At 40.8% G+C, this 26500-nt stretch overlaps 1 protein-coding gene across 2 annotated transcripts in view; it reads left to right on the plus strand.

Moving 5' to 3' along the window:
- Positions 1 to 26500, plus strand: part of LOC137997018 (nucleolar pre-ribosomal-associated protein 1-like) — a 51476-nt gene that overhangs the window by 21277 nt on the left and 3699 nt on the right. For both annotated transcript variants that reach the window (XM_068842702.1, XM_068842703.1), the window contains 21 exons: positions 184 to 398; positions 1042 to 1120; positions 3725 to 3889; positions 4878 to 5615; positions 6296 to 6940; positions 8290 to 8396; positions 8661 to 8709; positions 9815 to 9872; positions 10717 to 10850; positions 11699 to 11763; positions 11946 to 12019; positions 12269 to 12465; positions 13709 to 13819; positions 16462 to 16525; positions 18442 to 18604; positions 19171 to 19264; positions 20383 to 20543; positions 21462 to 21573; positions 22959 to 23065; positions 24565 to 24708; positions 25798 to 25907. In XM_068842702.1, the coding sequence (XP_068698803.1) occupies positions 184 to 398; positions 1042 to 1120; positions 3725 to 3889; positions 4878 to 5615; positions 6296 to 6940; positions 8290 to 8396; positions 8661 to 8709; positions 9815 to 9872; positions 10717 to 10850; positions 11699 to 11763; positions 11946 to 12019; positions 12269 to 12465; positions 13709 to 13819; positions 16462 to 16525; positions 18442 to 18604; positions 19171 to 19264; positions 20383 to 20543; positions 21462 to 21573; positions 22959 to 23065; positions 24565 to 24708; positions 25798 to 25907 (3592 nt within the window). The remainder of the gene's footprint in view (positions 1 to 183; positions 399 to 1041; positions 1121 to 3724; positions 3890 to 4877; positions 5616 to 6295; positions 6941 to 8289; positions 8397 to 8660; positions 8710 to 9814; positions 9873 to 10716; positions 10851 to 11698; positions 11764 to 11945; positions 12020 to 12268; positions 12466 to 13708; positions 13820 to 16461; positions 16526 to 18441; positions 18605 to 19170; positions 19265 to 20382; positions 20544 to 21461; positions 21574 to 22958; positions 23066 to 24564; positions 24709 to 25797; positions 25908 to 26500) is intronic.

A 26500-nucleotide genomic window follows, 5' to 3' on the forward strand; every position in this document is an offset into this window, starting at 1 on the left:
TGAGAGCGCGCGCTTTTGGGGGGAAAAATTGATGAATGCACGAAAAGGCAGTTGACGAATATTTCAGTAAATGGCGAAGTTTTTGGGTATCATTCGGATGGTGGGACAATGGAAGTGTTCGTCTGTCGAGTTATGATGCTCTTAGGAAGTTAAGAGATCAATCATGGTATCATTCTTTTTCAGGTTGCATCGCTCGCTATTTGAACGGTGTGATCTTCGATCTCATTCACTGCTCTGTCGACCCAACCTTAGTGAGTTTTGTGGTGTGTCGTTGCTACTCCAACATAGTTATCCCAGATCATTTGGCCGCAACTGTCTCGAGTGTCCACGAGGCAGTGTTGTGCTATGCTGGCCAGTGGCTACCCAGGGCAACTAAAGAGAAATTTGGATCTTTCAAGGTATTTGTTTATCGTAGTAGAAGCATATCTGTAGTCGCAGTTGCTGTCTCAGAAGCGTTATTTAGATTTCTAAGCGAGGACGGCGGTGAAATCTACGAGAATATCATCAAAAAAATATGCCTTAACATTATCCGGACGATTTAGGATTATGGTCACTCCAAGTCGCTCGGTATGGAAATTGAGTACGGAATTTCCAGGAATAAAATTGGCAAAAACGGTGTGGATCATCAGGGAAAAAAACCGAAAATTTACCTCTGGGTGCTTACGGATTCCTCCACGTATTGAATTTTTTAGCTCCTTTGTTCTCGTAGAGAATATTTGTTTCAACATTTATGTAGTTGCCTAACGTGGCCCAAAAACGCCTGTATTGAAACTTCCTATTTATGATAAATCACCAAGAAGCCGATTATTTACGTTTCTGTTCGAAAAGAGAGGTCGGTGTAGACGTGGTTTTGAGGTCTTTTTGTGGGTACAATATTTGTGTTAGACATTTTTCGAAGTTCTTTTCCATCTTGTTTTCTTTTAGGTATTGTACAAACCCGCAAAAAGACGCTTAAATCATTACCAGTTTTTTTTCACAGTTATATATATATATCAACCCCTTTGCGTAATTGATGCTCTGTTTTCTCTCATTGTTTTGTAGGAATATCCACAGAGAAGTGACGAGCATGTGAGCAAGTTGTCCACATTTTTGGACAAAACTGTTGTTAACACTGAGGAAGGTATTTGATCAAAACTATGTCAGGCAGTCGCACTGTGAAGGCCCCCTCCGGGCAAACGGCTTAAACGTTTGCTTCAATATTCGTTCGATTGTGTGGAACAGCGATGTTGAAAACCGTTTGTCTCCCTCTTAATTAATGCGCACTGATCGCGCTAATCGGTCTCTCAATGACGTATCCATGTCCGTATCCATAGTAACAAGTCCCCATATCCATAGTAACAACCGCGGCAACAGCCTGGGACTGAATACCGGGATTTTTGTGAAGCTTTGTTGATTCAAATGTTGATGATGTGTTGAAACCGTTTTGCCCACCCCACCCCACCCCAGCAGACAGGATCGTTCAACAAAATTGAACGGATGTTGAAGCAAATGTTGAAGCAATTTGCCCGGGGCCTTTATCGTTTTTCAGTTTTAACGTTTCATGAGGTAGGTTAAGAAGCGACGAGGGTACAGAAACGGAAACGTCACAATATGCAATATTGGTATCACTCAACTAGTACTAGTGGACTAATGCAAATGCTGCATTTTGATTGGCTACGCTACTATAGGACTATTAGTAATAGTCCTCGAGTAGCGAAAAGCGAGACGTTTTTTTTCGTTTTATTCCCAAATAAATACTTCTTCAACTTGCATTTGCTAACTTTGTTATTGCCTTTTCTGTCCGACTAGTTGGGTGATACTAAAACAATTAGACCCTTCGCCCTCAAGGGCCACGAGTCAATAGTCCATTCGGCTTCGCCTCGTAGGTTATTGACTCGTAGCCCCTTGCGGGCGAAGGGTCTAATTGTTAAATATTCCTGGTTTAGTTGGGAATAAATCGTGCTGCACGTGGGCACGCATTTTGGTACATTTCGTTTCATTTTCTTTTCCCTCTTCTGCCAAGAAAACCCCGAGAAATCACCACATGACAACAATAGGGAGTTAAAAGGGAGCTTAAGATCTACGACGACGACGTCGACGAAAACGTCACCTCAAAATAGAACTTTGCTCTAGTAAAAGTCTTTCGCGATTATTCCATCTCTTTCACGTCGTACAATGTAGGCGAAGTATCCTAAAAATGAATTGGTACGAGCGGTTTCTGACTGAAAATAGAGAATGGAACATTCTCTGTTACATGCTCACGTTGTCGTCAAAACCTAAAATTTAGTGATTTCCCGTCGTCGTCACGCAGAGAACCGCAAAAATATGAACTAAAATCCGTGCCGCACGTGCCGCACGATTATTTATGCTCTTTTAACCAATGATATCACTGTTTTGTGGCGTTGTCGTCGACGTCGTCGTCGTAGATCTTAAGCTCCCTAAAGAAACGACGACGGCTTCGGCAACGACAACGCCAAAAAGCAGTAATATTATTGATTAAGGACGGTGCCTACTAATTCAAAGGTATTTTTGCGCGGTTTACTGAATATGCGCGAAAAGCAGATCTTAACAAGTGTTATTGAAATCCAAAAAGAAAACTGGGGGTAACCACGGATTTTTCGTGGATAATTAATCAGCAATATTTGTAGAAAGCTTTAAAATACAAAGCAATGTATGGCGTTCTTTGCCAAATTGAAGCTTAATTATCTCTGAAAAATGCATGGCTACCCCCAATTTTCTTTTTGGATACCAGGAGCACTTGCTAAGTTCTGCTTTCTCCGCATAGCTTAAACCGCGCAAAAATATCCCTGTATTAATACGCACGGCCGATAGGAAATCCGAGTATCTCGAGATGCGCATAACGTATGCGCAATAACAACAGTAGGCACAACCTACCAAAATGATCGTGTTGCACGCATTTTTGAACATTTCTCTCCCGTACTCGTCAAAACTACATCTGTACTGTATAAAATGACCAAATTTAAGATTTTGACGACAACGTGGACAAACTACAGTGACTCTACTTCCGTACCAATCCAGTTATAGGTCACTTCGCCCATATTATATAATGTAAACAAGATGGAATAATCATGAAGTACTTAGAATAGCTCAAACTTATATTTTGAAGTGACGTTTTCGTCGCCGTGGCCATCGTGGTTTCTTAAACTCCCTAATGAACATGCAATAGCGACATTCTCTTTTTTTATGAAAATCGTTCTTTTCCGACCTGACATTTTTGGAACTTCGCTAAAGTTGTGCAACGCAAGCAAGAAAAAAAAAAACCAAACAAACTGGCTTCCATTATGTCATATGGAAACGATCCTTTAATCGAAGAAGCCACTCTCAACCGAGGTGTTTCAATAAGGCAGCTGTTGAGATTGGCTGGCTTGCAATAGCCTCGGAAATAAAAGTGAGATGTGTGAGTCTTCACGGTGGAATTAACAACAGTGAAGAGCGATTCATCTCGGACAGTTAAACTGTTGATTCAAGGGAAAGAATTTTCCTGAAAGCTAGCATTTGAGTGTTTTGTGTTAGGCAAGAGGGTACACATTTATTAGATCTATTTTATTTTTCTCAAATGCTCTTTTTTGACAACTTTGCGCCAATTTTCTGTCGAAGTTAGGGTAGCCGTAAAAGGGTGCTTTTGTATAATTTGAGTTTCAGATCAAACCTGACAAATCAACCGCCAACTTGTTATCTTGCAATAACCACCTTTTTTCATTTGGAAAGTGCTTTTTGTTTACAGAGAAAGTAACTGCAACAACTGAACTATACCATCTGCTTGAAGCCCTTGACAGAGTGCAATTGAGCTCAGTTATGGATAACTGTGTGCACTTTTGCACGCAAAAGCTTTCGGCGGATTTTTCACCACTTGTTGAGATTTTGCGAGTCAGGAATTATATAATTAATGGTGAGTAGCAAAGGACCAGGAGGCCATTTGGCTGGTAATTATCAATTATTAAATTTTCAACCTCGGTTAATGCATTTCTCGTGCTCTGATTGGTCCACTTAATCTCGGTTATCAGCTCATATACCTTAGTTTGACCATATATGGCAATTGATTGCGCTAAGTGTTTGCTAATCTAAATTTTTTTCGCCGGAAAGCGAAATTTCTCTCTTAATAAAGCAAAAAAACCCATTTTTGGAAAGTTTGGATCAATTTCGACGTTTAGAAGTACGCAAAAACGCAATAAATGTGTTTGTGATGAGCCTGCGTCTGTCTGACCACGAGGTATTACATCGCATCGCATCGCATCGCATCGCATCGCATCGCATCGCATCCAAACTTTTGGAGTGTAAGGAATTTAATAAAACAATTATTCCATTCGCGCTTGTTGGATATGAGACTGGTAATAGCCAACTCGACGCTACGCGCCTCGTTGGCTATGTAATGTACCATCTCATATCCAACGCGCGCTCAGGTGTTTCTTACCTTTGATGGGCAGAGATTGTTCTACAATCCTGGGCAAAACTGTTAGGACAGTGTGTCAATTAAGCACAAGCGGTTTCAAAGGTTTTTTCAAGGGTACAATTTTCTCCCTTCCCCCCTCCCCCTTACATTATTGAGTTGAAACCTGGAAACATTCTGAAAAGCTGCTGTTGGTTTCAACATGGCATGGGTTGGTTGGGGGCAAATGAGTGGCCGCTTCGAGGAGAATTATAAAGTATAAGGTACACCTTTAGTTAAAGCGACTTTTGCTCCCTAAATAAGTATGTTAAGAATGTGAAAGGTGAAACGTGTGTTCTGTGGGGTCGAGAGGCTTAACTTTTTACGAAACTCAAGCAGTTCTGAAAAGGCTGCAGAAAAAATCATGTTACTTCTCTTCCAAAAGACATCCTGGAACTAAAGTCATAAAGTTATCATCACCTAAACTCTCTTTTGAACGATCGATTCACAGGTATAGCATTGTCCGAGAGCATGGCTCCCTTGTTGCACAGGCTACCATTCACTGTCTTGGTGTGGCAAGTCTTTGGAGATTCCATTGAGGATGTGGACGTTTCTGTTCACAGCACCCAACGAGGTACATCTTCCCTCGATAAAACTACCTCAAACATTCTATGCAGTTCATGGATTCAAGAACTGTTTATAGCAGCTTTGGAGAAGGAACCTGAATCAACGACTATTTCACATTGCCGTCATCTTCTCCTGTATCTGCACTCTCTTAAGACAAGACTTACCACTGTTTCCGATTCAATCGAGCAGGAGCGACAAAAGTCTGCAACATTGTCATGTTTCCAGCTTATTCAGCATCTGATGCAAAGATCATTGTCCGTGCAGCTGAGTTCAGATAAAGACAATACAAATATTTTAGACGAGAAAAGCAATAATCCGCTAGGAACGAAACCTTCTCCAATGGGTGTCTGTAAAGGCGATTCTTGTTTTGTGGAAGACATTTGTCGCGCTGTTCTCCATCACCCTGTTGTTCTCGATTGCTTTCTGTGGAATCCGGAGATATCCGTATCTCAGGCCATTTGTAAGGATGTGGGTTCTCAGCTGACTTATACTATCGCTAATCTACTACTGGCCGTACAATCAAGCTTACCACTGCATGAAAAACAGGTATTAATGGCTCCTTTCGTGAAGAAACTATGCCAGGAGGGACTGAGTGAAGTCCAGTTTGCAGTAAAAGGATGTGGTAAGATGGAAGTTTTGTCAAAAGCCAGTTTGGAGTTCACTTCAGCCAGTTTTTAAAAGCGAACACAAGTGTGTCGTTTTTGTAATCTTGGTGCGCTCCACCTTTTAAATGATCAATCAAAGAGAGTTTTTCAAAGAGAGTTTTCTTACTTCGTCTCGCTTTAAAATTAAAATTATTCTAGAGTTGTGACAAGTTGATTGCCTCAATTTGCTTTTTGTACCAGTTTTTCTCCCCTAACTGCGCACATTTCTCGTTCGCGCGATGACTTTAAAACCCGTGCCGATTTGGAAAGTAAATCTTTGTTCAGCATTTTTTGCGGCTTTCTGTGTTACCCTGGTGCAGGGAAAGGCCGCCGATCACCATGACGTGTTGGCTAGAATGATCGGGAAGGTTGAAGTGTCGAGTGACTGGTTTCGTTTGTTGTTTTTTCCACGTTTCGCAGATGTTCGCAAAAGCCGTCTCCTGATCTCCTCCCAGTTTGGTCAATGCATATCTTTTGGCGTAGTTTGCATGTTATGTAATACATAACATTTCCAGAGGTGCACGTAAAACGGTCAACGATTTTAACAGATTGCTTCGGTTCTTTTATTTTGTGCGCATTGTGGATGAACGGACACGAAAAGTTTAAAACCTGTCCAGCTGATCAGATCACCAATATCGTTGTCGTTTTTTCTTTCCAGAAGCGTCCTCGTCTGAAGCTCTTTTCCTGGTGGCACTTTTCAACGACTATTTTGACAACGATTCTCGAACCCTTTTCATTTCAAGTTTGTCGGAACTACCGTCCCACAAACTAGTCAGAAACGATCATTCATCGGGAGAAGCTGCCCCTTCAGCCTTTCTTCTCACACTACTATCGTTACTAGAAAGTGGATTCTCCAGTTTGGAAGAGAGATCACCTTCTCCGCCTTCGTTTTTGAGGAACTCTGACCTCAAGGCAGGGGAGCCTCTCCCACTTGCGCATTTCGAACGTCTGGTCGAGATTTCTCAGGAAGTTAACTGTCCACAGCTAGATCGTGCAATTTTGAAACTCTTGCAGAGTTCCTTGGTGTACGTTCTTGCTTCAACTACATCACTCTTAGACGGTTGTCTCAATCACCCAACGGAAAAAAAAATTACAATTGCATTGCATTTAGTTGTAAATTCGACTGCTCTGAGGTCGCATTTTGAGCGTCGTTGTTTGGTCAAACCAAAGACGAATGAGACGATTGCAGTGGAAGAAAGCGCGGAGACCTCGCCCATTGAATTCAAAAGTCATCTCACAGAATTCCTTCCTCTTGTTTGTTCTTATTTACTGTGTGTCCATGGGATGGACTTACGCGCACCAGGTATGTTATGGCACTGACCGAGGTTATTTTTTAATACTTTAGATAGTAATTAGTTGGGAATTATTGAGATTTAAAGGGAGCTAAGGGTTTCAGTGTAAACTATGATGTTCAGTGGAAGATATTTTAAAGTAGGATGAAGGGTGTAGGTCACTGAGCGACATTGAATCACGTTTTGTGTTCTGCAGTTTACTTGAATGGCGTTCGTATTTTTACAACAGCTCGAAACATTCGACAACTCGTTGTTTCTTTTTCCATCAAGACACTACAACCCGCTTTAAGAATAGAAAATGTAGGATAAACGTCGTGTTCCAAGGAGTCGGCCTTAAGATGCGTTTGCACATCAGGGCCACAATTACCGGCGTCGAACCGGCAAATAGTATTAATGTTTCGTCAGCTTTTTTGTTTTACTCACTGTTAGAAATGTAGAAATGAATAAGAGTTTAATGTTACTGTATGAAAAGGAAGAAAAATATCGAGCCCTAGTTCCCTGCCATTTTTGTTCGATCGCCGACGTGTGAAAACACTTTAAATTTTAGTGTGCTTAAAGTTAACACTCGCTATGTGTTATGTTCTTTTGGGCTGGGGCACCGCTAATTGGGAACACTGGAGCAGTAGTTGGGAACATTGTACATAGAAATCAAATCAAATCATGGTTTTTGAGTGAATTACGAGACCTTGTATACGTTTCGAGCGTATTTCTGGTACTCAATTGTTTGTCCTCGTTAAATGTTTGTTATGTGGCGGTACCGTTAGCTTCATCTTAGCAGTTGAGGAACTTTTGCAATGACCACAGGAACATGTACACTGCAAGACAACAGGTTTTACATGGAAACAAAATCATGCAGCGCGTGCAGGGTGCTTTTTATTACATTTCTTTGCTGTCCAATACAGGCAATTAGGTAGAATTTTGAGGGTTTGTGGAGGACAATAGCACACAACGGGGGAATTTCTATTTCTCTTCAGTCTTTGCTTCGTTGCGGCTTCTAGCAATTCATTTCCGGGATACGTTTTACTTTTATCATGTAGTTCCCGGTCTTTCAAAGTCTGCGTTTTCCTTGTCACTGCGCACGTTCCCGACTAACGTCAACGCCAGCGCCAACCGCGGCGCCACAACTGCACGGGTGGGGAAATCGTTTTTGTCTTGCCGTGAACATGCACTTTGGCGCATTTCTATACTTTCTGCTTCACAACAAGGTGAAAAAAAGTAATAACACAACGGTAATTTGTCGATACTCTTGTTATATTCCTACCAGACTACCGTTTGTACCAATTTTAGAGTTGTTAGATTACGTCTTTGTTAACTTTGTTTAATTCTAGTAAGGTGTATCTGTTGTTGTTCTTGTTGACAGGTCACACTAGAGCACGAGAAGTTAACTCACTCTTGGTTGAGGTGTACTGGGATCCACTGTGGGAGTGGCTTTTTGACAAAACGGAGAGAATTTTAAAAAACTCACAGGTTCGAGGAAAGGTTTTTTTTTGCACTGAGTGTTAGAAAATTTATTCAAAGGGATATTCTCTCAAAAGAGAAAAAAATTGATAAGAATCCAATTTTTTATTTGACCCGAAAAATGTATTAATTTACATTAGAAGCATAAGCTCTTTGCTGGGCTGGCCATGAGTTCGCGTCTATATATTGAAGACCCTTGAAATCTCGAATATATTAATGACAATAAAAGCTTTCAGTTACAAAGTTTTGAACCGTTATGTGTTTTAATTGAAGGACCAATGTATGGAGATGTTGTTCGCCTTGATTCAAACCACAGAAAGAGGTAAGCTTGTTTAGAGTTTTGTTAAATGCGTTGCAGGGTCACCGTTGAATTTCCTGTAATGCCTTATACTTGCTAGGTTATTGCTGTATTATTTATGGAAATGAAGGCAGATGTTTTCGGGATATTTAGAAAAAAGTCAAGATATTTTGAGGAATAAAAAATCGGCAATTTGCGGAAAGGCGATTCCATGTGATATTTGTGTATTGGCCCAACTGAGAACAAAAACAGTGTGCTTCAAGTCCCGGATGTGCACAAGCTCTTGTTTTTTGCCGCCATTTGGTCGTCAGGCGTCTCGACTTTTTTCCAAGTTTTAGAAAGCGTGGTATGTTGGGTGTTAATAAATGGGAAGAAGGTGAAAAGGAAAACAAAAATGGTATCCTTTAGTCTGGAAAGCAACAGGACTTAGTTTTCCTGTCCTAATTGACCTCTTTGGCTTGTACGTTTTTGTTTTCCCATTTCAGACACGTGATGTTCCCAAGGGAATTTTCCTTTTGTTTTTTCACAAGTTATGCATACATATGCACGTTCATAAGACGACATTTGAAAGAGAAACTGTTCCTCGAGTAGCATCGCGTGGTTTGAAATTGGACAACAAAACGTACAGCTAAAGAGGTTTATTACTCAACACATTGTGACAATGTCCAAATATGGTCGTAGCGCACTCAATATTCGTCGTGCGTACTCAACAGATATTCTGCGATTACGTAATTTTGTGTGTCGCGGTGAAAAATGGTAGTTTTTAAGCTTTTTTTCCAATAAACGTGGAAAATTGTGCTTTGTCATCAATGTGTTGAATAATAAAACAATTATCCTGCTCAATCTTGCGGAATGTCGCCTGATTTTAGCCAACTCGGCCTACGGGCTCTTCGGCTAAGTATCAGGCGATATTCTGCGCGGTTTCGCAGGATAATGGTTAAATATTTGCTGCGGGTTAAATTTGTTATGTTCTACTTCAGTTTACTGTCAAGGTGATAATCGTAAAGAAACTTCATAATTATGCCTTTTATTTTTCACTCTATAAGGTAACAACATTGTTGCCATTGCCGAGATCATGATCAGTCTTGCGATGTTAACGTAGTAACGATCGTGTTTGATCTTTTTTAAGATGATCATCTCAAGAAAAAGTTCCAGGCGCTGTTGAGCATAGCTTCGTCTTGGGACGTGTAAGGATAACTTGTTTGTGGATGACATGCACGATAGAGTGATTTTCGACGGAGTTCCATAAAACCAAGCCTTAAGCCCCGTTTACGTCATCAAGCTTTTCTTGGCAATTATCATTGGTCGTGTAAATGATAAACAAGTTTTCCTTGAAAAGGAATGTTTGCTCGTGTAGAGGATACACAAGTTCGACAAGTTTAGCCTGTGCCCGCAATACCTTTTGTACAGCGCGTAAACGGGCCTTTTGGAATTTCGTTTGTCCAATCAACGCTTAGCTAACCGTTAAATGAGCCAATTGGAGCGGAAAGGACTGAAAATATGCGGGCGGCACTCAGCGCGGGAAAATGGATGCAAGCCAGTAAAGCACAAATGCTTTGATTTTGCATCGGATTGGTTAAAAATACGGTTGTATAGTTTGGAACCAAAGCGATCAGTTGGGCCTCTTTCAAACGTCGTACGTCGTGCTATTGCAGTGTGAATCAAACACAAGACTTAAATCCGACTCAAACAGGACTTACAACAATTAAGTTTGCCCCTTCGTTTCGCATGGCATTAGCTCGACCGGCTTTAAACGATGTGGTGTGGATCTGGTTATTGGTTTGAAACTTGATATTATGTTAAATTTAGCGCGACTGAATTAAGTTCGACGTTCGAAAAGTACTGTTGTAGTTGTGTCACTGTCGGGTCAGGTTCATTTGATTTGGATACGACAGTAGCACGACCTTTGAAAGTTGTTCTTGACTTTAAGGACGAGTCCTATATTGGTCGTCGCGAATCTATCGTTGGTGTGGAAAATGGAGTCGTTTCAGGCCTATTTTCATGTTTTTTGTTTGTTTTTTTTGTTTTCAGAGGTCGGTTTAGGATCTGTGACCAACTTTTGACAAGATTGTGTTACGGTTGTTCCTTGAACGAGAAAACTGCCTTCGTGAGCAAATTCTGCTTTGCGTCTATGGAGTTCCTTTCCAGTGTTTTAGAAGGAAAAGGTGAATACACTTTCCCTTTTTGTAGTAGTGCACAGTAAGTGCACTACACAGTATGTCACCGGGTTCTAAGAGTGTTAGAGTTTCCTTGGTGCCAATAGGCCCGCAGCGCGTGCATAAATCACGAAAATAAGCAGGTCTGTTGGATAGCGTGCTTGAGTTTCAACAAAATGAGCGCGAAATTCAGCAAAAAATTGTGACGCTGGTGAATAATAAAGCAGCTGCTATTTCCAAAACGATGGAATTACCTGGTGATAAATGAACCTCGTCTAGGGGATTATATTTTTGACTTTGCAGAACGAATGGTCAACCTCAAGAGTTGGGCAATAGTGATTTTTGTGTTGAATTCGCAAGTATCCTGCAAACTTTATAACAGTTGAAAGAAAAAAACAAACAAATTAACAAAACAAAAACCCGGTGTCTTGCCATTATTTTAACACAGATGTATCCTTTGCTTTGCGAGTAAACACGCAACTGGCAAGGCTGTATTGCCGCCGGCATTTTTGGAATTCGCAGGAGACAAACTCAGAACTGAAGAATGGAATTACTGAGTAAAAACTTGTATATTCTCGTTTGACGCCAGAACTAAATATATCTCAGACCAAGTTTCCTTACTGGTGTTTTGTTTAATTCTTCCATGCACCTGCCTCGATTTTACTTCCGTCAACTTTTAGTTGGGTTTATTTTGATGTCCTCTGCCCTTTTTGCGTTTTGCGTAGTGGCAGAAAACGACAGGTTGTCGTGAATTTGTTTAAAGCCATCGTTTCCCTTCTTGTTTGTTTTGTGGATCCTCAAGCGTTGCATGATTGTAGTTTGAAAATAGCGATGTGTGTTCTTGTATTTTTCTACAGTGGGCAAGAAGATTGACGAAGATGTGTTTGATGGTTTTTTAGCCCGTTTAGATTTATTATGTGAGGTAAGTAACTGAGCTTGATTTAGGTCTCTATGAGTTTCATGCAAAGCTGATCAAATGAACGGTTGGCGGCTGCTTATGCTGTTTGATTTCTCGTCGCTTCCAGTGAGAGAAAAATTTATTTTATTTCCTAGTTTCTTGGTATTTGATAAATGTTTGTTGCTTGTACATTCGATTATCTTTAGGAATCCACTGGATTGAGGGTCAGTGATGACATTGGTGTTGCGGAATGGAACAGCTTTGTCACGAACACTTTGAGGTATGTAAACCTGAATCATCGTAACCCGGAAAAGCAAAAAAAGTTAGAATATTTTTTTTCGAAAAATTTGATTGTTATGGCTAAAAATTCATTCGATCGGCCATTCTGCGGTCAGTTAGGCCATTTACTAAGCGATCGAAAGAGTGATACATTTTTTCAAACAACCCAACCAGAACATTGCGTCAATAGCAAAACCGGTCTTAGGATTGAAGAGTTTTGTTCATCTCGGTTGTTTTGTTTTCGTGATAGGTATAAACTTGAAAGTGTGAACGTTCTGAGAACGTTACGGTGCATCATCCGAGCCCTCTACAAGGATCAAGGTGGTGACAAAAGCCTGTTGGCCTCCTTTTTGTCTCTGGACACGTTGTATGAAATGATACTGAGTCACTCTCAGTTCCTTGACGTTATTCTGTGTGATGAGCACGGTGGAAAGATGGAGACGAAAGGTACCACTAATAACTGAACTAGAGCAGTCTAGTGCATGGAAACATCAGTAAGAGGGGTTTGTTAAAAGGAACCAGCACGGTTAAAGAGAAGTAAAAACCTCACGAGGGGCTCGCAATGAGGAACGAAATATTGGTCACTTTCATGAATGGCGACCACTTTTGCATTCTTTTGTATTTATGCTAATTAGACCTACTGCCCTCGTTTTGAAACAAATATTCTTTTGAAATTTGCTCGTCGTAGCGAGGCTGGAAAGGCTTATTGGCATTAAAACAAAGGAATTTTTTATTTGGCTGCCATTATGAAACAGGTATATTCTCCACTTTGAGCGATGATTTTCTCCGAACTGGTTATCTCCTCGTTGTTGCTGGTTCAATTTATGCATTCCTGACATAGACACAAAATTTGAATGGGCGTTGTTCTCTGCCAAAAAAAAAAGTATTCAAAAATGATAAGCTTTCGATTGCCAGTCTGCAGTCTTTGACGAGTGAAAGATAAAATCGATGCAGAAAAAAGTGTGAAAGTAATTTAAATTACAATGAGAAACAACAAACTAGTTTTGAGGGTATTAAGTGCTATTACGAATTTACAGTAAAATTGGGTATTTTCTTCGTGACTGAATTTTAGTTTTAAAAAGCAGACAGACATAACGAGCTAGCAACTTCGTGGAAGTAAGAAGAAACGTCTCAAGAGAAAAACTGGAAACAATGCTTATGCAAAATTTGGAGGGACAAACAAAGAGTATTATGGTACTTTCGAAAATAGCCTATTCTGAATGCGCAAACGGAAAATCTTTGGACCCGTAATTTTGAATTTTGGAAAGTGGAAAGAAATGCAGGGGAATAATGTGCTTTACTTTAACCAGACAACATTTGAAGTGAAACCGAATCTGAAACCAGTACTGACTAGGTAATTTCGGAGAAAATTGTTTCGCGCTTGTTTTAGTCTTTCATTTCTGCGCGTGGTGATTGGCCTTAACATCTCACGCCACATTTTCATCCAATCAGAGTTAAAAAGCAAAATTAGTCGTGATTTGGTAACACGAATTTTCCCGCGCTTTGGGAGGCCCACTGCGTGAATTTGTTTTTGGTTCTGTGATTGGCTAATTTGACTTGTGTAATTGCTTTGGTCATGATCTTTCGGTACTCCGCTGAAAACAGCTTAATATATTTTTCGCTAAAACTACTCTTTAAAATTCCCTCACACCTTACATTAGGATTTTTATCGAACTGCTTTTGTTTACAGAGGCGTTGATTGAACTGCTGTCTACGGTTGTGGAGAGGGGCGCTTCCTGCTGCAAGTCTGCACACCTTCCAGTTCTTTTTGCCGCTTATTCAGCGACAATGTCGTCCACAGGTAATAACAACAGCAACCAGCAACTTCTTTTTGACGATTTTACGTTACAACTTGTTCGTTTACATAGGAAGATGGGCTGATGTTTTACCTTATTTTTACCTTATTTTTCCCTATTCGAAGATGTGACCTACAGTCTAGCGAAATCTCTAATCAAGTGAGGTGCATTGATTTTTGGCAAACAGTAGTTTCATTCTGTTCTTTTCATATGGTGGTTTCACGTTACGTCAGCGCTACCATGTTGGTGGACGAAAACAAAAGATCTCTCACTAGCTCCTGTTGTTCGTCCATCAGCAATTGTACATTACAACATTGTTATCTGTGTCTCTAGAGATTGGTTGCAAACCATCTATACCACGCAGCTCCTTACAACCGCTAGTTTCATTGGCCGGTGTAGGATTTTAAAAACTAGACGCTCCGTGAGCGTAAACTGGGTCGCCTGTGGTACATGTTGCACAAAAACAGAGGGCACTGAGTTGGGTGGTATTGAAGGCGCTGTAAGTGGATTTTCCCAGGAGTAATGCCGTAAATAAAAAGTGGAAAAATAGAAAAAAGCTAAGGAATCCTGTCGGTACTCCTTGTAACCCCCGCAATGGAAAAAGCAAGCTAGGGGATCGAGCTTGAATGCGGCATATTTCTCATCATCCCCGGAGCTACGCAGTCCGGAAACGAACACAACGTATTTTTTGTTTTGTTTCCTTAGAAACGAAACGTATCTATTTTGACTTAAGCGTGAACTATTTACACAATGAGGTGTAGTGGCCAATCAAAACAAAGTTTGTTGATTTGAAAATCTAAACCTCTACAAGATGCAAAAACAAACTTGTGAACAAACAGGGCAACACACTCCGTGTCAAAAGCCCATGATACGCAACTAACTTAATTTCTCAACGGAGTTCAGGATCAAACCCTTTTCTGAAGAACATTTTCCTTGAATGATGAAGCAAAAAATGGACAACAAGCTTTCTTTCAAATAATTCTTGACTAACAAGAATTAGTCAAATTTCCAATTGTTTTTGTACTTGAAGAGTGTGCAGAGTTGAGGACAAAGAAATAAAATTATAAATAGCCAGACAACAGAGACCCGACTGTTTTCGATTCCTTCTTTGAGTTTGTTAAACCGCATATCCAACCTGAAAAAGTTACGGAGAATTTGGCATTTGGTTTCAGTGTTGTGCATAACACCACAGTAAAATATTAGAAATACAACTCGCTTTTATATTCGACGGCGAAAGATGCAATTGTTGTTGAAGTCCATTATTCGTCGCTTTAATTTTAATTTTCACCGCTTGTGTTGTTTATCGGATTGACGTTCCATTCTCGAGCGCCATAAGGGTATATTTTGTTTAGAGATCCCATTCACGTTACATCGTCTTCACCGCCATTGCATGCTTGTACTGTGTCCACCGGATAAAATCTACCTGAATTTACGCATCTCTACTACCCCCTGAAACCTACCAAAGATAGGCGCAGAAGATTCTAGGCACAAAGACAATACTTCGTAGGGGAGTGGCAGGTTTCCATTTTCCGACACAGGAAAAAACGGAGAAATTCTACTAATCTTCAGACTGGATTGCCTATGGCAACCCAGCAACGAGCAGTAGTGTTTTATGCCGAGTGTTTTTAGACCCGATAAGACGGGTGCTGCGAGAGGGGAAGATATTAGCATACAAGGAAAACACACCGTGCCTCCGATTACTGTGCAAAGTCGATTTGCATTGGAAATTAATACCCTGGGGTATATGCAAATGAGACAATAAAAGAGGTTACATGTGCTCCACCCCATCACTCTACTCGAGGCTGCAAAAGGGAAGAGTTTGGCAACCCACCCTCCCACCCAATCGAGTAAGTCGGGATTGATCCTCATAGTTCCCATCTTCGCCTGATCTTAGGCTTGTCCCAGGGCAGAGCGATTCTCCATACCGTATGACCATATCGTTGATAACAATACCCAGGGTAGAATATTACACTATTTGAATCGTATGTACCCCTCTGTAAACCCCAATACAAATCAAAGGGGGCTTGATGAATTATTGCACAGTAGAAGTTGTATTTTCCACTGATTGAGGAACGAAAGAAGCGGAAAGTGTTTTCTCACACACCTCTGGGGTCTGGGCTCAAGTGGCCCTAAGTCAGTTGCTTTTTCGCTGTCCGCCTTTGCTGACTGAAATGTTAGAGCCCCAGTTCCCAACAAACCCTCAAATTGCTCAGAGAACATAATCAGTATCGGTTTGGTATTCTTTATTTAGATTGCCAAAATTCCATTTTTAACCAAACGTATTATTATATGCTGTGTAGTGTTACAGTACAGTTATGCCTCCATTGTATACCATGCTATGGCTGAGTTGCATGGTTTGAGAAATAAGTAGTCAGTTGGCGTCGGTCATCCTGACAATGGCTTCCAGTGGTGTGTGAGTTAATACAAACTCCTTCTCAGCTAATTAGTATTCTTTAAGTTGTGACACAGATCTCTACTGTATGTAATTTATTGTTTTTTTTTTTTTTTCACGAATGCAATAAATATTCGCGTCGCCTTCGTTTCGCTATTGTAAAGACCCATACTGATCTCCCGCTCATATTTTATCTACTACTTACTATCTCGGGTACGATTCTTTTAAAATGTCGTGTTCATCGTTTGTTTTCAGATCAGTCCATTCTCTACCTGCTTAATTTGTACGAAAAGAACCACGCGTCGTTTAAAAACTACAGGTAGTACAAAGATTTCTGCCACTACTCATTTAGCTTAATTTTGATTGACAGGAGAACTACGAACGTCAAATTGTTATTTCTTCAGTTCTTCTTTTCTTTTTAAAGCAGATCCAAGCGCTCATTTTTTTTAGGTATGAAAACGAGAAAGATGTTGTCTTATTTAACTCAATTGTTTCAACAACAGTGGAACTTTCATTCAAGGGACACCCTCAGGACCAGGGCAGGTGTCCCCTGAATTGAGGTTGGATTGGAGTCAAAGATTGGTACGAACATTTTTCCGGGACCAAATCTTGTGTCCCCTGATTGGGGATGTCTCCTGAATAGAGGTGTCCCAAAGGAGAGGTCCCACTGTATTCCTTTTCATTTCAACTGAGTTCCTGGTTTTAAAAGTTTAGAACGTGATCAAAGAAACCGAAAAAGGTTCTCCCTTATTTATCGTGGTACTCACCTTTACCGTTATGAATTTGATTGGAACGCACGCCTACGAATTCTCGGAAACCTAAACAGGGTTCCGTTCGGTTCAAAGCATTAGGGAGCTTAAGCAACGACAACGGCGACGGCAACGAGAACGTCACGAATTTGCATATTTAGTGGTTAAAAACAATAGCTTTGCACGCCCTGCACGTGCGTTTTTCACTTTTGTCCATTTCGTTGCCGTCGTCAGCAAAACAACAAACGTGAAATAGCCAAGTTTTTGGTTTTATGAAGAACGTCAGCACTTGAGGATAAATTTTCATTTTCTCTCCTAAAATGGAGTGCCGTTCCGACTGGTGTGATCTTTGAGGAATTACCACACCCTTGGCATATTAAAAACGTTGAAATAGTCACGAAGCGATTAAAATAACGCAAATTTATATTTTGAGATGACGTTCTCGTTGCCGTCGCCGTTGTCGTTGCTTAAGCTCCCTATTATTTAAGCTCCCTATTATTCCAGGGGCGCCAAAGTTGGTTATTGTTACGTTTTCCCTTGCTTTTAGAGGAAAATAGGGGTTCCACTTGGCATTGCTGTTTTACCTGATTCCTATGAATTAATTATTGAATACCCTCTTTGCGCTACACGGCATTGTTGTTTGTTTCGTATCAAGTACGAACTGAATTTATTAAAACCCGCTTTCAAGCTTATGCATAAATGAAATATACACACGTAAAAATAGAGCTGTAACCAGGATAAGGCATATGAAAGTGAAAAAACGATCTCTGGTTAAAAAAGATTAAAAATATAAGCTTTCGGTTATCAGTCTATAGCCTTGTGTTTTTATATTCTTAATCTTTTTTTAATCAGAGAACGTTTTTTCACTTTAAAATGAGATATATATGCGCACAGTTATGCTGAGAATGTAATTAAGGTGTAGGTGTGGGGTAAGGTGTGATACGTGTGAGTTATGATGTGTAGGTGATGGTTGCGTGACGTATAGAGTGGTTTTCAATTGAGTGTCGAAAATAATTAGCTGATTGCTTTGGTTTTGCATTTACTTCACTCAGTGATTGATTGAAAGTTCTCGCGCCATTTTTTCAACCAGTCAGAAGCGAAACCAAAACCAATTCTGGCTTGCGCGTGCACATTTTCCCGCGCTTTGTGTAATTACTTCGAGTTTTGATTGGTTTACTGTATTGTCTCCATCCTTTTTGATTGGCCAAAGCAATTACTTTGGTTTTGGTTTTACGACACTCGATTGAAACTCGCTCTATTGAAGCAAGTGTAATCAGTCGAGGCCAGTAATCTGTTTACCGCGGGAAAAAAAAAATTATTTAGTTATTAGTAAATTTGCAACAAATGAAGAATTAAATCAAATAAATAAAAGCTATAGAGGTTTTTTTGGGCAGCTGAGAAAAGATGTCACTCTTGTACTCGCATTAAAAACGTGACTGGACTGAACTCTAAAATGGCCCATTTCGTCTCTTTGATCCATTTACAGTCCCATGCTATGGGGCCAAGCTGCTGCAAGCCATCACCAAATTGTAAAAAGCTTGGGTCCATCACTGTGGAAACAGCCCAGTGTAACAGAGATTTTGGAACAACTGGATGCTACGGCAGTCAGGAAGTCAGCGGTTTTATTTCCACAAAGCAGGCTTTTGCAGGTTTGTGGAAGTTAATGCTGTGAACAGTCTTGTTGTGTTTCTTTTTTTGTCTTTTAGCTAGACTTTTATACATTTCGACTTCGCACGATATCGGACAAAGCTGTTGGCACTCCTGCCATTGCAGACTGAAATAATCCTAACTTATAGCTCTTACCCTCTCCCCCCCCCCCCCCCTCCCTCTTTTGTCATGTTCGACATACGAAAAAGAAAGACCATAACCTGTCCGAACATTAAACAGAGTTTTGAAAGAGAGAAATGATCCTCGAACTTATCTGGACAATTTGGGCAATTGTCTCAAATAGACACGTGAAAAATTCCGAGCATTGCATTGGCATTGCAGAGGTCATGGGTTCGAATCCCGTTGGAAGATCGAACCTGAAATTTTCAGGTGTCTGTATCCACTAGTGATGAAATGAAACCAATCCAATCAGTTAAGGTTACGTTGTCAATGTTGGGTCATCCTTTTGGTGATGTGTATGTAACTTGATGGAATGATGAAAGCTTCTCGTAATCTTTGTTTTATTTAAGTATAGTGTTTATTGTTTTCCTTCTTTGTTTGCATTTAGCCTCAAGTTCAGCGTGAACTTTGCAACCGGAAGCTGTCAGACGCTTTTGATCCTTGTTTTCTTCTTCCGCTGTTCAGCTGTCTATTAGCTCCAAGTTAGTGGCTTTGATTTCTGATTTATTTGAAATAATTTCACTCACAGAGAGCTAGCGTTATCCAAGGCTTTTGACACACTGCTTTAAGATGTAGCCGACGTTTTTCTATTTAATTTTTAGAACTGGTTTGCTTCCAGACCCCAGTTGTTCAAAATGTGGATAACGCTATCCACCGGATAAATCACTATCTATTGAATAGCGCGATTGGTTTTGCTATGACTTATCCACTGGTTAGTGATTTATCTTGCGGATATCGCTATCCATCGTTTGAACAACTGGGGCCAGGTAAGTAACAAGTCCACGAGAGACTGGGCGACACATTGCTTATACCCATTGCGGTGAAATGACATCTCAATTTCTCTCTGCCTGCTCCCGTCAGACCTTATGGCTCAGTCGGTAAACAGTCGCAATGGGGATCAAATGTGGAGGTCGTGGGTTCGATTCCCATCCTGGTCAGCCGAGTTTTTCTCTGTCCTTTGTGTGAACCTATTTCCATCGCAAGAGCTAACGGTCAAATATATTGCATTGGAGTGAAGATGGCATTTTAAGTTACCCTCTGGTAGACATTTCTTTTGCAACATGCTTAGATTTACAAAATCAGCTGAATTTTTTTATGCCTCATTAACTTGAAAAGGACTCAACGAGCACTTATCTCAGTATCTACAGAAAGCAGGTCAAACGATTCTCGGAATTATTTCAGAAAGCAAATTAAACCAATGTATATACAACAGATACAATGAACGCTAACCTAAACACAATGAAGCTTCGTCTATTAATGATCCAGTACAATGAAAGCTTGCATACACCTTATTGCAAAATGGCCACCATTTTAGTAAACTTCTGTTTGCTTTTAAATTAGCCCTTGTTGTCTTGTTTAAGGTTAAATACTCTTTTGAATTTGAAGTTTAAGAATGAGGCAACAAAGGGCTAATTTGCAAGCAAACAAACGAATACTATAATGGTGGCCATTTTGGAATAAGGTGTTTGTAAATAGCGACATGTTCATCTCCTGAAAGGGGTTGATTCCAGTGACAGATCACGTGCTTACAATCATCTGTCCTCTCCGGGAAAGCGCAACACCATCTAATAAACTTTTCATTGTCGGTCATTTTCGCCAGATAGTCAAGTGGATTGCCGCAAGTTTGTGGAGCAAGGTTGCTTGAGCTTCACAGTGGCGTCGTTGTCATCACGTGATACGCACATGCGCCAAGCTGGATATCATGTGCTTACCCGCTTTATGACGCATCTTGAGGGAGCCCATTTCAAGGAAAGTAAACAGGTTATTGTCAAGACTTTAGTAGGTTTTCGATATTTTGTTTTACTTTAGAGAAAAATAGGTAGTACGCGTTGGTAAGGCGCCTGCGTCTTGTCCCGCGCTCATCCTGGTTTTTGTAGTATTGAGCGACATCAAGAAGTATTTTTCTCCCACCCACTTTCCCCTGGGATGGATTGGCAGTCCGTGCCAGACCAACCCATTCCCCTATCAGTTTGTCACCACCGGTCTTTTTTTTATATACCTGGCCCCAGTTGTTCAAAAGGTGGATAACGCTACCCACCAGATAAATCACTATCCATTGGAGGATCACCAGCGCAATTGGTTTCGCTATGATTTATCCATTGGATAGAGATTTGTCCGGTGGATAACGCTATTCATCGTTTGAACAACTGGGGCCTGAAGGGTGAGACTAGGAGCAATGAAGAGCAAGGTGTAATGTCAGAACAATTCGTCGAACTATGTACCCTGCGACCGACACCATTTCTCCTCCTCTGCTTAATCGCAAGATAGGGTTGATATGGTAAATTAAAATTGACCACCGTAAAGAAATTTGAAGGCTGGCGTTTCGAGCGTTAGCGCTTCGCTTCGCTTCACTCGCTTCGCCTCACTAGTACTTCCCCACCGGCGAAGCATCAGTTTCTTGAGATACTAAACCCCTTTGTCCATCTTGCTGAGTAGATTTAGGGGGTGAATGGAATTAAATTGTTAGCACCCAAGCCATTCTATGCTTCGTTCTTTTGCTTTTGTCTAAATCTAACGAAAAGGAGACCAACTAGTACTGTATTGAGCGATCTGAAGGTAGCTTTCGGCGCTATATGACAACAAATGGCGTTAGAAAATAGAATCTGTTTGCTTTGACTCCGAGGTGGGGGTGCATGTGTAGAAATTAAGACTAATTTGAGTTTAAATGTGTCTTTGAAGATCTTTCATCTACTGAAGTATTTGAAGAACGGGATAACAGAAGCCAATTGCCGCTTATCCAGTGTAATGGCGTGCTTTGTTGCTCGTATGGCTGATATTCTACTTAAACCAGGTGAGTTGTGATGCGAAACTTCAGTTCCTGATCAATTAATTGGAAACTTGAAAAAGTGTTGATGAATTCGACGTAATTAAGGCATATTGCATAGACAGGGGTTCCTAAAACCAAACACTCTATAGACCGTATTCATAAATGGCGGCCAATTTGCAAATTCCAAAAATTTGGTTTTATCAACGGAGTTGATAATGTAAATTGGCCACCGTACAGAGATTCTAAAAGCTGACGTTTCGAGCGTTAGCCCTTCGTCAGAGCGATTCGCTCTGAGGAAGGGCTAACGCTCGAAACGTCAACTTTTAGAATCTCTGTACGGTGGCCAATTTACATTATCAACTCCGTTGATAAAACCAAATTTTTGTATACTACTTCCCCACCGACGCAGCACCACAGTTTCTTTAGAAACTACCCCTTCATTAATTTGCAAATTAGCCTACCAAGCCTCGATACCATACAGTGAATTGAAAAGAATTCTTGCTCTAAAATGAGGCTTGGTAGGCTAATTTGCACGTGGACAAAAGAATTCTAAATGTGACCGCCATTTATGAATAAGGTCTATATTAAGTTCTGTCTTAATATAATGACTGTGTTGTTAGTTCAAATTATTGATTCAAAAGTTAATTTATGCACATGCGACGTAATAAGTGAAAAGGCAAAGGCAAAGTCTCTGTTACGAGCCTCCGGTTTCCGTAGCATAAAGCGACTAGGAGTAGTTCTACTCCCCCCTGGATAGGATGCTAGTCCATCGCAGGGTTACCCCCAGCATTTTCTTTGGTACCCATTTGTACACCTGCAATCGGCGACAAAATTAGTTGAGACAGTTGCCAACAGAGCACACTGGCAACGACACATTCATTGTTTGCAAAGAAAACTTGTCCAAAAAGTACGTATCCGGGATACCCCTCCCTCCCCCACCCTAATCAATGTTGTACCGCTGTCGACGAAGCTCGTAGAAAACAGAAAAACACACCATTGTCCCGGGGGTGCGGGGTAGGGGGCCATTTGCGCACCGAGCTTGAAATCGACCCTAAAGGATAAGAGTGTGTCAACAATTTTGACGCAGATCGTGGGTGAAGAGAGGCACCATGAGAGTAAAGAGTCTTGCCCAAGAACACAACACAATGTCCCCGGCCAGGACCCGAACCCGGACCACTCGATCCGGAGTCGAACACTCTAACCGTGAGGCCACCTTGCCTCGCACATATATTAGCTCAATTGACAATCATGTGAGTTGTAAGCTCCAAGTCATGCATATGGGCTCATTTAATCCTAGCATGGCGTTAATAGGCCGGTCTGGAAGAAAAAAATTAGAATTCCCTAGGAATCCAGATGGCCGCCGCGTGAAAAAATAACTATTCCAATCTTTGCTTTGTTTGTCGTGATAGAGCATCCTTTTTACGTGACGATGAACAGTTTTCTTCTTCAGAGGCCATCTCTACAGCTCAGAGATCTGCCGCTGTTTTATTCGATGTTTAATAGCGGCACAATGGAGGTAAAGAAAAAAAAAGTAATAATTTAAAAAATAATTTAATAATTTCTGTAATTCTCTGAAGCGCTTTCCACTCGTGTAAGAAAATATGCCGCCAAAAGTATATGAAAATGCATACAGCTAATATTATTAAAAACTGAACTACAGATATCAGATTTCCAGCATTTTCATTGGCTCGCCGGATACAGGCTATCAGTTCATATACCTTCTGTACCTCATATGATCAAGGAACGCGTCAGCAATAAAGCGAACTCAAAAAATTCTTGCAGATCTGAGAAAAAACGGCCGACAAAAGCCGTTTTGGACCGGAATTGACCAAGGCAGAAATCGATGCTTTAGTCGACGATGTTGTTGATCCTGGAGCTTTTAATAAAACAATTATTCTACTCGGGCTTGCTGGATATAAAATGATTATAACCAACTCGGCTCTACGCGCCTCGTTGGTTATCTATCACTTCATATCCAACACGTCCTCGTAGAATAATTGTTAACTATGTTCTACGCTAAATATGCTTCTATGAAAGAGAGAAGTGATCCTCATACTCACCTGGACATTTAAGCAATTGCCAGTTTGGCTGTTATAGACACCTGAAAAGTGGGCCCTTTGCAGTTGCTATCACATGGTACAAAAAAACGCCATACTGGAGAGCAAATTGCGCACTGGGATATCTAAAACTTTAACAAGTTTTAGATGTGGATTTGCTCTCCAGCATGGCGGTTTTTGTCCCACGTGATCGCCAGCTGCAAAGGGACAATTCAAGTGGCTTCAACGGGATTCGAATCCATGACCTCTGCGTTGCCGTTAAATTTTTCATGTGTCTCTAACATTCAATTTAATTGTCCTGATAGCGCGGTTTTCAATTGAGTGTCGAAAGTAATTAGCGAATTACTTTGGTTTCGCATTTCTTCACTCAGTGATTGGTTGAAAGTTCTCGCGCCACTTTTTCAACCAGTCATAAGTGAAACCAAAACCAATCGTGGCTCGCGCGTGCACATTTTCCCGCCTTTTTTGTCGGCAACGTGTAATTACTTCGAGTTTTGATTGGGTTACTGGATTGTCTCCGTCCTTTTTGATTGGTCAAAGTTATTACTTTGGTTTTGAAAACCTATTTAAGTGCGAGAATCACTTCTCTCTTTCGTCTATAACCCGCAGTTCAAGTATATGTTTTCATTTTAGTAATTCATATGCATCATTCTATACTAGTTGTTAAAAATTTGACATTCATATAAAACTACTTACAATCGGTAAAGAGAATACATTCTTGTTGCAAAGAAAAGAAAATTTCGTAAAATATTAGAGAGGGGATATTTTAAAATGATGTAATATTCTGTGAAATCTAGGAAAAGTATCAATGAATTTAGCACTGAACGGCAGGCTAGAAGAAATGGTATGAACGTAGACTTTTCTGATAGCAAGTGGGAGATCACTACAGATCTTACATGTAGGTGCAGCACAAGCGAACGCGCGGTCAACGATTGTCTTCTTTTGTTTTACCTGTCAGCATATGACCCAGCGCTCCTGGATGCTACAGTTACTAGTGGATGGAATGAAGGACAGTCCGGATTACTATCTCTATAAACGACGTCAAGTGTTTGAGCTAACACTGAGTTATCATAACTCGCCAGTCAGCGACCAACACTCTCAGGTACGATTTCGAAATAAAATGGTCCTCGAAAAAGGTCGTATAAGTACGCAGGTCTTGCAAAGGCGGCTACTCCGACAAATAACCATGATATTCAACAAATTACCATAACATCTTATCATAACATTCAACAATCTGGTTAAACCTCGCATTCCTTTAAAGTGCAACCTGGAGTCGGTGAATCAGTTTTGTTCTTTCGAGTTGCACCCGCCAAACAGAAACTTGAACTTAGCAGTCCTCCAAACTATACCACAGTGCCAAACTTCGAATTGTACCAGTATCCTCAACCTTTTTGCAGATCGCAAGGGCCCTTTTCACGGTTAGTTTTTCTCATTTGCATTACGGTGTAATCTGGCATGTGTGTGAGGCAATTTCGGGCTATTTTGTTGTTTTAACCCGAAATTGCCTCGCACCCACGTTAGATTACATTGTAATGCAAATGAGGAAAACTAACCGTGAGAAGGGCTATTGCTTCGGAGACAATAAGCACATACAAAAAAAACAAAATTAACGAGCTTCGTCCGTGGCTTACTTTAGTTTTAAGGGGGTAGTTTCTGAAGAAACTGTGGTGTTACGTCGGTGGGGAAGTAGTATACAAAAATTGATAATGTAAATTGGCCACCGTACAGATATTCTAAAAGCTGACGTTTCGAGCGTTAGCCCTTCGTCAGAGCGAATCCATTCCATCCAGAGCGTCTATTCGCTCTGACGAAGGGCTAACGCTTGAAACGTCAGCTTTTAGAATCTCTGTACGGTGGCCAATTTACATTATCAACTCCGTTGATAAAACCAAATTTTAGTTTAGTTTTAGTTTCACAACCCAGGTTGCGTAGCGAGAGTCACACAACTGAACAGAACTTCAATACTACCAGGCCAAACTACATCGGGATTTCCGTTCTCTGCTCATGCGCCCTTTAACGCCTTACTGAATTTTTTGCATATTATGAACAAGAGTTGTGAAACGGAGGTTGTGGTTCGCTAGTCATTATCTCAGATGCCTTGGACGTCAAACCATTAGCAAGTTTGATCACAAATACGCCGGCACCTCCTCGGTTATTCCACGCCTAAGTGTTTTTCCTTGTTTTCGTTTAGAATCTGGTAACTGAACTCTTGCTATCAGCTTTGAAGATGCGCCCAGCGGCTTATGACCTGGCCAAGAATTTTGGCGTGGCCGCCTGGATCCACTCTTTGTGCCATAAAAGGTAAGTGTGTTTAGGAAGGCCAACTTAAGTTTAGAGATGAGGACATCCCGTTATATGCGTCGCTAAAGAATAAATGACAAATGGAGCACCTCTGTCCTTTTGGATTCACAGTCGTTACGTGGTGCTTTTTAAGGTCCGTTTCAGATCAGTTTAAGGTACGTTCCTTGCAATAGTCGACTTATTGAGCGGTAAAAAGTGACGGAATAGACGACAGTCTTTCATTCAAAGCACCGATATTAAATGGTTTGTCTTCATTTCTGAAATTTATACATTACTTTCCTGTTAAAACCCTTTGTATAAAATGATAAAATGGGTGTTTTCCTGTGGTTTTTTATAAATGAAACTTCAAAGTGTTGCCTGCGTAGCCGGGGAGGGAGGGGGGGGGGGGGGAAACGTGCGTGTGCTGTAGCATTGTCGACGGCAAGCCAACTGAAGCTTCTTCTAAAAATAGACATTGTGCAATGGTCTGTATTGTGTAGTTATTCCATCCTATTCGCATTGTAAGACGTTGGCAAAGTAACCTACGACTAGACATAGCATAGCCTTTAGGTTAACATAGCCTTTCGAAGCTCTAAAATACTCGGGAGGGCCTT

The sequence above is a fragment of the Montipora foliosa genome, chromosome 3, assembly GCF_036669935.1.
Source record: "Montipora foliosa isolate CH-2021 chromosome 3, ASM3666993v2, whole genome shotgun sequence".
Classification (NCBI taxonomy): domain Eukaryota; kingdom Metazoa; phylum Cnidaria; class Anthozoa; order Scleractinia; family Acroporidae; genus Montipora; species Montipora foliosa.